This window comes from Syngnathoides biaculeatus, chromosome 22 (genome assembly GCF_019802595.1).
Source record: "Syngnathoides biaculeatus isolate LvHL_M chromosome 22, ASM1980259v1, whole genome shotgun sequence".
NCBI lineage: Eukaryota > Metazoa > Chordata > Actinopteri > Syngnathiformes > Syngnathidae > Syngnathoides > Syngnathoides biaculeatus.
This window is the reverse complement of record NC_084661.1, coordinates 10,091,214-10,103,375: the sequence shown is the minus strand read 5'-3', so window position 1 is coordinate 10,103,375 and position 12,162 is coordinate 10,091,214. Positions and strand designations below refer to the sequence as shown.

The window sequence follows — 12,162 nt, the reverse complement described above, 5'->3', positions numbered from 1 at the left end:
TATTAGGAACTTAGTTCTGACATTAAAAAAAAGTACTTGATTGACTTAATAATAATATCAAATGACATTTGAGATTTTACGAAATATCTAAATAAGGACTTTTTAAAAACATTTATTTTATATTTACATAGGATATAGTTTATTTACATTAGAGACAACAACAAATATAAAAAAAAAGTCATTAAAACAAGGTATTGGGGACATTTTTTGCATCATAAATAATTAATATAATTTGCAAGAAAAGGACAAGATTTATCCAATATGTTATATCTTAATTTGAATAAATATTTTTGGAGGTCCTACAGCTACAAGACCAGAACTGTTCTGGGCGGTTTTAATTTTCAAAGATGATTCATTAACATTCTGATAACACACACTGACATCTTAGATTATAAAAAATAATTTGAGAAAAATGAAAGGCCATACATAAATATTTGGACCTTTTAGAAGTGTTTCAAAACAAGATGACAGAACAAGTATGTAAATGTAACAATATTTTAGACAATTTAGATATTTAAACACGTTCTGACATTATATATATATTGGAGATGAACAGGTACGTGCATATAAAACCACTAGGTGGTGCTCAAGTACCTGCTCTTTTGCCCTGGATTAAATAAATAAATAATTTGCTGCAACGGAAAGATATATATTTTCGATGGAGTTTTACAGATAATAGGGCAACTAAAATTGGAAAACATACATTAGTCTTCATTTTGTAATTTATATAGACTTGCCATTTAAAAAGTGGTGTTAACATTTTATTACCTTTCTTTTTTAATGGATGTATTACTGTGTTGATTGTGCTGTTTTGTTTATTTATTTTTCAAATAAAATAAATAGCTGGTCAAGTTAAAAACAACAACAACAACAACAATAAAAAAAGACAAAAAATTTTTGGAGCTCTACAGCTTTTTGTCAACACCTGCTGGAGGAAAGCAAAACATAACCTAGCTCTATGTTAGCTACATGTTATGCTAATACAGACAGTGCCGTACTAAAAATGTATTTATTCAACACACATTTAGTCACAAATGCTTTTTGGCCCCACAAAGAATTAGGCATCACTCTCAGCTCCCGGACACAGTGTGACATGCTGGAAAAAAAAAAAGTAAAAAAAAAAACAAACTCATGAATTATTATATACATCATTACTATTATTCATTTTAATTATTGTTAGCCAACGCTCCAAGGAAGCTATTTACCTGAATGCGGTGGTTAAAAGCAGCAGGACAACAGCTTCTGATGTCGGGCTTAAGGGCAGTATGTATTCCGTTAGTTGATATGCAAAGAAAAATGTACATTATTGGCCCTTCAGTGAGTAGAAAAAAAACAAAGAAACCCCCCCAAAATATATTGAAAACTGCGCAAACAAAAATTACAAAAAAATAAGTTGTTGTAGAAATTATTTACAATGTTGTAGTTTTTGCGCACAGAAAAGTGAGCCAAAAATTACAACAACAAAAAAACCAACAAAACGTAACAACAGTGCCATCGCTTTCCACGCATACTTCATAATAACAGTCGTGGAACAGAAAAATCTTGTCCAAAATGTTTTTTTTTTTCCTCCTTGCTTGTTCTTAAATATTTTTTGAGCTCTCTAGACTGCTGTCACTAAGGACAAAAATGTGCACCCTTGTTTCTGCAGAACTTTTAAGAAAGTCTTTCCTCACGTTTCAAACTCCAGGGAAGGATGTGAGGGGGTGGTGGGGGGGGGGGGGGCGTCTCATCATCCAAACGTGTGCCCGGGTCACTTTCACATGCGTCCCACACGACAATGGCGGGGCTTCCCTGAAGAAAATCTCCCAAAGATCACACTTGGAAGTCGTTGCCGAAATGCCGCCGCTGCTCCTCCGTCATGGACAGGTACGTGGCCCTCATGCTGGGGGAGTACTGCAAAGACACAACATGGCGGAGCGGAGACTGATTCGAGAGGGAATTTTGCGCCATTCCATTTTTTTTTGGGGGGGGGGGCTGCTTTGAATGAATATAGGTTGAATATCCATCCATCCATCCATCTTCTTAACCGCTTATCCTCACAAGAGTCGCGGGGAGTGCTGGAGCCTATCCCAGCTGTCATCTAGCAGGAGGCGGGATCCACCCTGAGCTGGTCGCCAGCCAATCGCAGGGCACATAGAGACAAACACCCGCACTCGCAATCACGCTTAGGGACAATTTAGAGTGTCCAATTAATATTGCATGTTTTTGGAATGTGGGAGGAAACCGGAGTGCCCAGAAAAAACCCACGCAGGCACGGGGAGAACGTGCAAACTCCACACAGGCGGGGCCGGAATCAAACCCAGGTCCTCAGAACTTTGAGGCCAACGCTTTACCAGCTGAGCCCACCGTGCCGCCGTGAGGGGAATATTCATTTCAAAATACATAAATGAGCCAAATATGGCATAAAAAGATGAATAAAAATGAGAAAAATGGAATTTGGGATTTTTAAAACGCTACAAAAAGACTATGTCCAGTAATTAATGCTATTTAAAGTTCATTAATAAATGGGTTATAATGCAAATTATTTTATATCATATATATCCACTATCATTACAATTATAAACTACGACTACAGTTAGTAATAAAAAAGTCATAAAAATTAAGTCATGACTACAATTAATAAAGTTAAAATGATATACAAATTATTTTTTGTAAAAATACATCTGCTGTCGTCAACAAATTAGTGATAAATTTAACCTAATATGGCAAAGATACACAAATACACACACACACAACATCCCATTAAGCCCAAGTTTACTCATGAAATATTTTCCATCATTTCAATTTCGACAATGGGCTTTCTCCATTTATAGTGCATATTGTCTCCACCAGATGGCGCGATTTTATTTCCCATTTAAGGCATGCAGTGACATTTCACAGCCATGCTACTCAAATGAAGTTTGTGTCTGTATCAAAGTAGTAGTCTAAATCAAATCTCACTATTCCATCGTCACCATAATACTGCACACACACAAAACATTTCAATACATCATGCGGAAATTGCGGGACAGTCATGCAAGACAGTGCGCAAAATAAAGCGCCCCCTAGTGGCCACAAAGGGGAGTAACATGCGTTTGGAGAAAAAGGGAGGGATGGGATGGGACGAAAGAGTTGCAAGAAAACAACTTACTCGGTTTCTATACGGCTGAGAGTATATCTTCAAAAGTTGAAATTAAAGAAGGAGAAGACATGACGGACAAACGAGCAAAGAAGAAAAATAATAATGAATGGAAAAAAAAGTTGTTAGCCAAAAAGCAAGAAACATACAGCTGCACAGTTTGAAGCATGAAGGGAAGAATGAATTCAACTTTATTGGCAGAAGCAGCAAAGCAAAATAACATCAAGAGAGCACATTATTTAAAGAGGATATAAAAAATGTAAAAAAAAAACAAAACGTCGTTATCTACCCTGGGAATATGACGCTAAACGATGACGGTAAACATTCACATGAAATATTCAACGCGTTACTTCCCCTCTGCTCCGTCAGTACGCAACCACTTGCACGGAAAAGAGGACAAGTAAAAAAATAATACATCACAAAGCTTTTTATTTCTTGCATCGTAGCATATTTTGACAGGCAGTTTTTTGTACTGGGGAAGGGGTTGCAAAAAATCTGCCGAGCAACAAGTGACAATGGTCCACAAATATATTGCTGCAACTTCCCTGATTTGGTGGATTATTTCGAGTTGTGTTTATTTTTATTGTGCGAGCCGATGATAATTATGATTAGCCTGTGAGCAAGTGCAAGCGAGTAAGATTATTTCTGGTCGTGGGTTTATTTTTATTGTACAATTGTACTTTGGATTATTTCTAATTATTATATTTACAGTGCTTCTATTGTGGAGGTTGGCAGGCATTGGGTGCGCACAAAACCTGCCTAGCAACAAGTGATGGTGCCAGTTCAAAATTAAAAAAAAAAAAAAAAGTCCAGGGCTCACTGATCCAAGCGTTCGAACGTTTCACCGTTTGGGATGATTTGGTAAATTGCTGTTTCATGTTTTAAAAGCGAAATGATGCTCACAAAAAAAGGACTCGACCTACCGAGGGTGGCGGCGAGCCTCGTCCAATCAAAGGGACGTTCTCGTAGCGAGGATTCCCTCCGAACAGAGCCGTCTGGTTCCTGAGGGGGAAAAACAAGAACAGTCAAAGAAGATCAGCACCGTCGTCAAAGTAGACCAAGTTGACGTCCTCACATGTAGTCGCCCATGGGGGCGTTGGAGAGCGGGGGCGCGGGGGGCTGCAGGCTATTCTGGCTGCCCATGCTGCTGCTGTAGCTGCAGAAGCTGTGCACGGTGGTGTGGTTCTGGTTCTGCGAGCCCATCCGGTTGCGCCGGGGGTTGAAGGGATCCTCCTCGTCGATGTCGTCGTAGTCCTGCTCGCTAAAGGGCGGCGGGATTTAGTCATTCAACCCGTTCTTAGTATCCAATAAGGGGGGGGGGGGGCACCTACTTTACACTGTTTATTACTGAAACTTGAGTTTTGTTGTGTTTTTTTATGTTTGAAAATGACTATTGTCATACTGGAGCGGATCCAACTAAGCGTAAATAAATTCCTTGTGTGTTTTTGAGGTACTTGGCAATAAAAAGGATTCCGATTCTTTCAATCGGGCAAGGAAGTGACTTGATTCATATGATTAAAGATACATTGAGTCCCCATGTTTCTATTTTTAGATTCAAATGTATGTCACGTTCTCTGATCATTTCCAGACCATCAGCGGATTTCTCCAATGCAACGTGACACTTATAACGAATACCGTAATTCCCGGCCTACAGAGCACGGCTGGTTATAAGCCTCACCTAGTACATTTGTAAAGGAAAAACTATTTGGTACATACAGTGAAGAAAATAAGTATTTGAACACCTTGCTATCTTCTTCCACTTAGAAATCATGGAGGGGTCTGAAATTTTCATCCTAGGTGCATGTCCACTTTGAGAGAAATAATCTTTATTTCTGTGATACAGCTGCCAATAAGTATTTGAACACCTGGGAAAACCAATGTTATTTGGTACAGTAGCCTTTGTTTGCAATTACAGAGGTCAAACTTTTCCTGTAGTTGTTCACCGGGTTTGCACACACCGCAGGAGTGATTTTGGCCCACTCCTCCACACAGATCTTCTCTAGATCAGACGGGTTTGTGGGCTGTCGCTGAGAAATACGGAGTTTCAGCTCCCTCCAAAGATTCTCTATTGGGTTTAGGTCTGGAGACTGGCTAGGCCACGCCAGAACCTTGATATGCTTCTTATGGAGCCACTTCTTGGGTTTCCTGGCTGTGTGCTTTGGGTCATTGTCATGTTGAAAGACCCAACCACGAACCATCTTCAATGCTCTGACTGAGGGAAAGAGGTTGTTCCCCAAAATCTCACGATACATGGCCGCGGTCATCCTCTCCTTAATACTCGCACTCGTCCTGTCCTTTGTGCTGGAAAACACCCCCAAAGCATGATGGTACCACCCACCTTGCTTCACAGTAGGGATGGTGTTCTTGCGATGGAACTCATCATTCGTCTTCCTCCAAACACGGCTAGTGGAATTATGACCAAAAAGTTCAATTTTGGTCTCACTTGACCACAAAACTTTCTCCCATGACTCCTATGTATCATGCAAATGGTCATTGGCAGACTTAAGACGGGCCTTGACGTGCTGGGTTAAGCAGGGGAACTTTCCGTGCCATGCATGATTTCAAACCATGAGGTCTTAGTGTATTACCAACAGTCACCTCGGAAACAGTGGTCCCAGCTCTTTTCAGGTCATTTACTAAGTCCTGTGGTGTAGTCCTGGCCTGATTCCTCACCTTTCTAAGGATCACCGAGATCCCACGAGGTGATATCATGCATGGGGCTCCACTCCGATTGCGAGTGACCGTCATGTTTAGCTTCTTCCATTTTCTTATGATTGCTCCAACGGTGGACCTCTTTTCACCAAGCTGCTTGGCAATTTCTCCGTAGCCCTTCCCAGCCATGTGGAGTTATAACAATTTTGTCTCTGGTGTCTTTGGACAGCTCTTTGGTCTTGGCCATGTTACAAGCTTGAGTCTTACTGATCGTATGGGGTGCACAGGTGTCTTTATGCAGCTAACGACCTCACACGGGTGCATCTGATTCAGGATAATACATGGAGTGGAGGTGGACTTTTAAAGGCGGACTAACAGGTCTTTGAGGGTCAGAATTCTAGCTGATAGGCGTTCAAATACTTATTTGCAGCTGTATCACACAAATAAATCATTAAAAAAAAATCATACATTGTGATTACTGGATTTTTCGTTTAGGTTGATCTCTCTCACTTGGACATGCACCGACAATGAAAATTTCAGACCCCCTCCATGATTTCCAAGTGGGAGAACTTGCAATATAGCAGAGTGTTCAAATACTTATTTTCTTCACTGTATTCCACCGGTCTCACTCCCCCTTGCGGCCGTTACAAAAAAAAAGCACACATTGCTCACAGGGTTGAAAGCATGTGAAAAAAGTCGCGGCTGATAGGCCGGAAATTACGGTAATTGGAGAGGAGTGATTAAGAGAATTTTGACTCAGCGGGAAGATATTTGGGCAGCCCACCGACCTGTTGGCTATCTGCCTCCACGCCCTGGGGATGGCGCAGAGCATGATGGTGAAGGCACAGGCCGCCAGAACGGAGAAGAGGCACAGGTAGAGCACGCCCTCCACGCCGTCGTAACACACACCCACCATGGCGTCCAGGTAGTCCTGCACACGCATGCTCTTATGTCACGTGTGCCGTTTTTTTTTTTTTCAAGCTTCGTTCTGATTGTACCTTGTTGAGCCCCCGGCAGTCTAACAGTGCTGTCAGCTGGTGCAGGCTGGCCTCAGACGAGTTGAGAACGCGCTGGATGCCCACCAGGTCTCGCTGCGCAGACAAAGACAACACTGCTGATGTCTGTGTGTGTGTACGCGTGGAGTGTGAGTTGTGTGTGTGATACCTCCGCTGTAGGGAAGAGCGGCACGGCGAACTGCAGCAAACCCTGGATTTGGATCTGCATGGTGGTCAGAGATCTCTGGAAAAGCGTCAGAGGCTGCAATAGAACAGTTGAACCATCACTTGAAACCCAAACCCACATTGCAAAACATGACATAACTCTTGATTTGAAACCCTGTTTTTAAATAACTTAAACCGACCCCCCCCCAACCCCATCCTGTCTTGAAACCAGACTTTGAAAACATGACACTGACTTCAATCTAAACCCGAATTCTGGTTTAAAACCCATATTTGAAACACTGTTTGTGCAAACAAACTACAGTTAACATTTAGGACACTTGATGGATGATTTATGAGGAATATAAAAAAAACAAATTTTTTACTCCTCTCGTCTTTATCTCGATGGGGATTGGTGTACTTCTACGTGTTCACCACTAGAGGACAGTAGAAGTAGACTGATTTACAAACCCATTTCCAATGACAGTTGGGGCTCGTGAAAAAAAAAGTACCGTAAATAAAAACAATACTGTACATTTGTCAATCCATTTCATGAGCAGCTTATCCTCACAAGGGTCGAGGGAGTGCTGGAGCCTATCCCAGCTATCTTCAGACAGACGGTGGGATTCACCCTGAACTGGTTGCCACACAGTCACAGGACATCTTTTTTTATTCCCAACATTCTATCTTCCTTTATTTGTTTTAAAATTGACAACGTAGTAAAAAAATGTAAATAAATAACTGGCTTGAAACCCTTAAACCAACCAGAAACTTGAAACCTCTACTTTAAACGAAAACCCTTGTTTGAATCCCTGAACCTGTCTGAAAAATCCTGATCCGATCTTGAAAACCTCATTGTGGCTTTGACTGGAGTACTTTTAAACATGAACTCCTCATTTGGCTTGAAACCTAAATTTGAAACTATATTCCCAATTTCGACACCCTATTTGGAACCCCAAACCTTTGAATCCTGCATGTTTAGCCTGACAAAAGAGAGATTTAAAAAAAAAAATAATAATAATCTGAACGCTAGTGAAAAGGAGGCGAAGCTTGTGCCTTGACCGTGAGCCAATCAGCGACTTCCTGTGTTGCACTTTGAACCTTGAACTTTGTCCGAGCAACAATTTGCTCCATTTTTTGATGGAAAAAGTGAACTAAAGGAAAATGTATTGACATCCGATGGCCACAACATTAGGTACACTCACTCAATTCAGTTAGAACATCGCTTCATACTGAAAGCTGTTCCTAATCTATTGACTATGGAATATGTTAGTGTGATTACTATTATTACTATCCATCCATCCATCCATTCATTTTCTTTGCCCCTTATCCTCATGAGGGTCATGCTGGAGCCTATCCCAGCTGTCAACGGGCAGGAGGTCGGGTAGACCCTGAACAGGTTGTCAGGCAATCGCAGGGCCCATAGAGACAGACAACAGTCGCACTCACAATCACACCTTGGGGCAATTTAGAGTCTCCAATTAATGTTGCATGTTTTTTTTTTGGGGGGGGGGGATGTGGGAGGAAACTGGAGTACCCGGAGAAAACCCACACAGGCAAGGGAAGAATAATGAAACTCCACACAGGCGGGGCCGGGATTGAAGAACTGTGAGGCCAACGCTTTACCATCTGATCCACTGTGCCACCTATTATCATTTTTATTATTATTATTATTATTACTGTGAGGTGTACCTGCTGGTAAGGGTTGGTCAGCGTTTGGTTGCAGTAAACATAGTAATGAACGATATCTGCAAACAAACAAAAGGACGAGTCATCGTTTTGAAGACGGACGTTATGCGGTTGGCGGCGACTCATCGTCATCGCTCGTCATACCTGTGCCGATGACACCTTTGATTTGACTCATGATGAACTTGTCAGGCGCCACGCAGACGTCGCTCGTGGCCTAAAAATAACACACAGCAGTGTCACATGCACTCAAACTCTAGCCCTGGCTTTGAAACCTTAACTTCAAACCACAACCCAGGCTTGAAAAGGGCTTCTGTGAAAGTACGTTGAAGGCTGAACTTTTTGACTTTTAACCCCATCCCGGACTCATTTGGAGCTCTGACCCCGTCTTGAAACTTGAACTTGAAAACCTAATTTGTAAACCTTTACCGATGGCTTACAACCTGAACGTGAAAGCCTAACCTTGGCTTGAAAAACCAAATAAACCCACTTATTTGTGACCTGAAATCATTCTTGGAAAAATGAAAGCAAAATGAAAAACCCAACCCAGGCTTGAAACCATCCATCCATCTTTTTAGCTGCTTATCCTCACAAGGGTCGCGAGGAGTGCTGGAGCCTATTCCCGCTGTCAACGGGCAGGAGGCGGTGTACACCCTGAACTGGTTGCCAGCCAATCGCAGGGCACATAAAGACTGATAATCACACCTCGGGGCAATTTAGAGTGTCCAATTAATCCATCCATCCATCCATCCATCCATCCATCCATCCATCCATCCATCCATCCATCCATCCATTTTCTTTGCTGCTTATTCTCACGAGGGTTATGGGGAGTGCTGGAGCCTATCCCAGCTGTCAACGATCAGGAGGCGGCGCACACCCTGAACTGGTTGCCAGCCAGTCGCAGGGCACATGGAGACAGACAGCCGCACTCACACCTAGGGGCAATTTAGAGTGTCCAATGAATGTTGCATGTTTTTAGAATGTGGGAGGAAACTGGCACGGGGAGAACATGCAAACTCCACACAGGCGGGTCCGGGATTGGACCCCGGACCTCAGAACTGTGAGGCCAACGCGTTCCAGCTAAGACCCCGTGCCGCCTGGCTTGAAACCCTAGTTTGAAATCCGAACCCTCGTCTTCGTTAAAACTTGAACTTGAAGCCATAACCCAGGCTTGAACCCCTACTTGAAAACACTCACCCTGGTACGTTAACAAAAATCCCTCTTCCAGATCTGCACGGTTGAACTCTGGTACACGACTGTAGTGCAAATCGACAATTAGCATGTGGACTTGATGAGCCCACTGCCATGGCAACGTGGCGAGGTGCTGTGAACGTGCACGTTTCACTAAGAAGACCTTTCCCTCATTGTCAAACCAACAGTGCCATCTCTTCTGGCTCGTTTCCGTGGTTACGCCTGAATCCCTCGCTCGCCCGCAGGTAGCATTTAGCAGCAGCAGGGTAACGAAAAATGATTCGATTTTTGAAATTTTCCTCAAATGAATAAACTCCAAACTGAACTCGTAACAGACCGCACGCCGGCCAACTCACCACAGCGGCGGCCAGTTCGGCACCCAGCGACGCCCAGCTGAGTATCAACGTCAGTACCCCGCACAGCATCATCCTGACGGAGCATAAAAAACATATTTAGACATACTCAAAATGATCCCATTCAAATGAAAAGTGTTTTGAAAACACACGTTTTATTTTCAGGATGATCATATTTCCGATTTCAATGTTATTACCCGCTTCATCCCAATTTCAGGGACTTGTGAACTCTTTGCAAACAGGAAGTGTAAGAATTCTAAGCACCCAATTTTGGACAACCTAAGAGACGGGTGTCAAACTCGAGGCCCGGGGGCCATATCCGGCCCACCGCATGATTTCCACGATTTTTGTTCAAATCTGTTCCAAAACTTCAAATTGTCATATCATAAATGATAACGTTGAGCTATTACAAGCGTTTTTGTGTTACCAAACGACAGTAGTTGAAAAACCCATTACCCTTTATTTCTGATTCCAAAACTAGTTCATAAATTTCACGTGTAAAGATTTTTGTGGTTTCACAGTCATAACTGACACCTTCTCGGGCTCAACACCCCTTCCCTTGGAGTGTTTCTCGAAATGTAACCATGGCTTAAAACCCCGATTTGAAATCCGACTAACCCTAGTAAACTAACTCTAACCCACAGGTGTCAAACTCAAGGTCCAGGGGCCAGATACGGCCCAACACACGATTTTGGGTGGCCCGCAAAGGCAAACGATGCGCGTCGACTTTCGTGATTCTAGTTAAAAGCTGTACCAAAATTTCAAATTGTCAAATCATAAATAATCATGGATAGATATTATAAGCGTTTTTGTGTCACCAAACAATAATAGTTGGAAGAGCCACTACCTTTGACCTGAGGCAGTTATAGATTTTTATGGTTTCACAGTCTTAATGGCCTTCAGAGGCCCCGTAGCTCAGTGGTTAGAGCATCGGTTTGGTAAACTAGGGGTTGTGGGTTCATATCCCACTGGGGCCTCCACTCCCTGAGAAGGGTTGCGTCAGGAGTAAAAATTGTGCCAAACATATATGTGCGTTCATCTGAGGTGATGCGCTGTGGTGACGCCGAAAGAAATTTACTTTTTTACAGTCATAATGGCCCTCTGAGGGAAACCCCAAGTAAAATGTGACCCGTGACAAAAATGAATTTGATACCCCGGCCCTAAGATGTGTATATCGGTGGGCGGAGGGGGCTGTAGGTGCAGAATGGCAGCCACGCTTACCATCACTGGGGTATGACTGTGGAGTTGTGGAATTATAAAGCGTCTGAGTATCATTAAAAGTGCTAAATCAGCCTAATGCATTATTTGCACTGCAATTTTTTTTCCCCATCACTGTATTTTCAATTCATGGGAAATCCCACTTTGATGAACTTAAACAGCTGTCTCGAGCCACCAATCAGCTCTCGCGCAACTTATTTGAAACCATAATTTAAAACCTTTCCATGTATTGCATGGGGGGGGGGCATAGAGTGGGCTTTGAAGTGTTTCTGTCATTAAAGTTTGCTTAAATGTCTTATCTCCCCCCCCCCCATAACTCATTAATTTGCATTAATAAGTAAATAAGAGTTCAGATTGGGCACTTGGCACACAAAAGAGTGCAACCAGAAATCTAATTTAATTTGGATCCGCGTGTCACTTCCCAAAGGGCTTGAAACAATGTCGTCACTGGTCAGTTGTCAAAATAATAATCATAAAAAAGAAATGCAGCTGTTGGCTGAAGCCTGCGGGACTAATGATGAGCTCATCGCGACAGACAGTCAGAAAACGAGAGAACCATTAAAACATGAACCCTAAGTCCATCAGAGCATTACTAGAGGTCAAAGTAGCGGTACTTAGACTTAGTACGAGTGGAAATTAGTTTGTTAAGAAGCGGCGCTGACGCGCAGTCAGTCCCCAACCCAGAGAGTCTTTTGCGCATGAATTCCACTCTAGTGGAAAAAAGAGCATCCCGTGGGACGTCTTGACAAAGGGACTGGGAGCTAAATGCGGGTTGAAGTGGGGTGGC

At 42.7% G+C, this 12,162-nt stretch overlaps 1 protein-coding gene across 4 annotated transcripts in view; it reads right to left on the bottom strand.

Moving 5' to 3' along the window:
- Nucleotides 1-96: 96 nt before the first annotated feature.
- The window catches only part of ttyh2 (tweety family member 2), a 33,259-nt gene continuing 21,193 nt past the window's right edge, over nucleotides 97-12,162 (bottom strand). For 2 of the 4 annotated variants that reach the window (XM_061811021.1, XM_061811022.1), the window contains exons 6-16: nucleotides 10,161-10,233; nucleotides 8,761-8,830; nucleotides 8,620-8,675; nucleotides 6,935-7,027; nucleotides 6,769-6,861; nucleotides 6,559-6,701; nucleotides 4,194-4,379; nucleotides 4,042-4,120; nucleotides 3,131-3,157; nucleotides 1,206-1,893; nucleotides 97-1,096 (exon numbers count right to left, since the gene is read on the bottom strand). In XM_061811021.1, coding sequence (XP_061667005.1) covers nucleotides 1,813-1,893; nucleotides 3,131-3,157; nucleotides 4,042-4,120; nucleotides 4,194-4,379; nucleotides 6,559-6,701; nucleotides 6,769-6,861; nucleotides 6,935-7,027; nucleotides 8,620-8,675; nucleotides 8,761-8,830; nucleotides 10,161-10,233 — 901 coding nt within the window. In that variant the 3' untranslated portion in view covers nucleotides 97-1,096; nucleotides 1,206-1,812. The remainder of the gene's footprint in view (nucleotides 1,097-1,205; nucleotides 1,894-3,130; nucleotides 3,158-4,041; nucleotides 4,121-4,193; nucleotides 4,380-6,558; nucleotides 6,702-6,768; nucleotides 6,862-6,934; nucleotides 7,028-8,619; nucleotides 8,676-8,760; nucleotides 8,831-10,160; nucleotides 10,234-12,162) is intronic. The other 2 variants (XM_061811023.1, XM_061811024.1) reach the window with 1 other exon arrangement.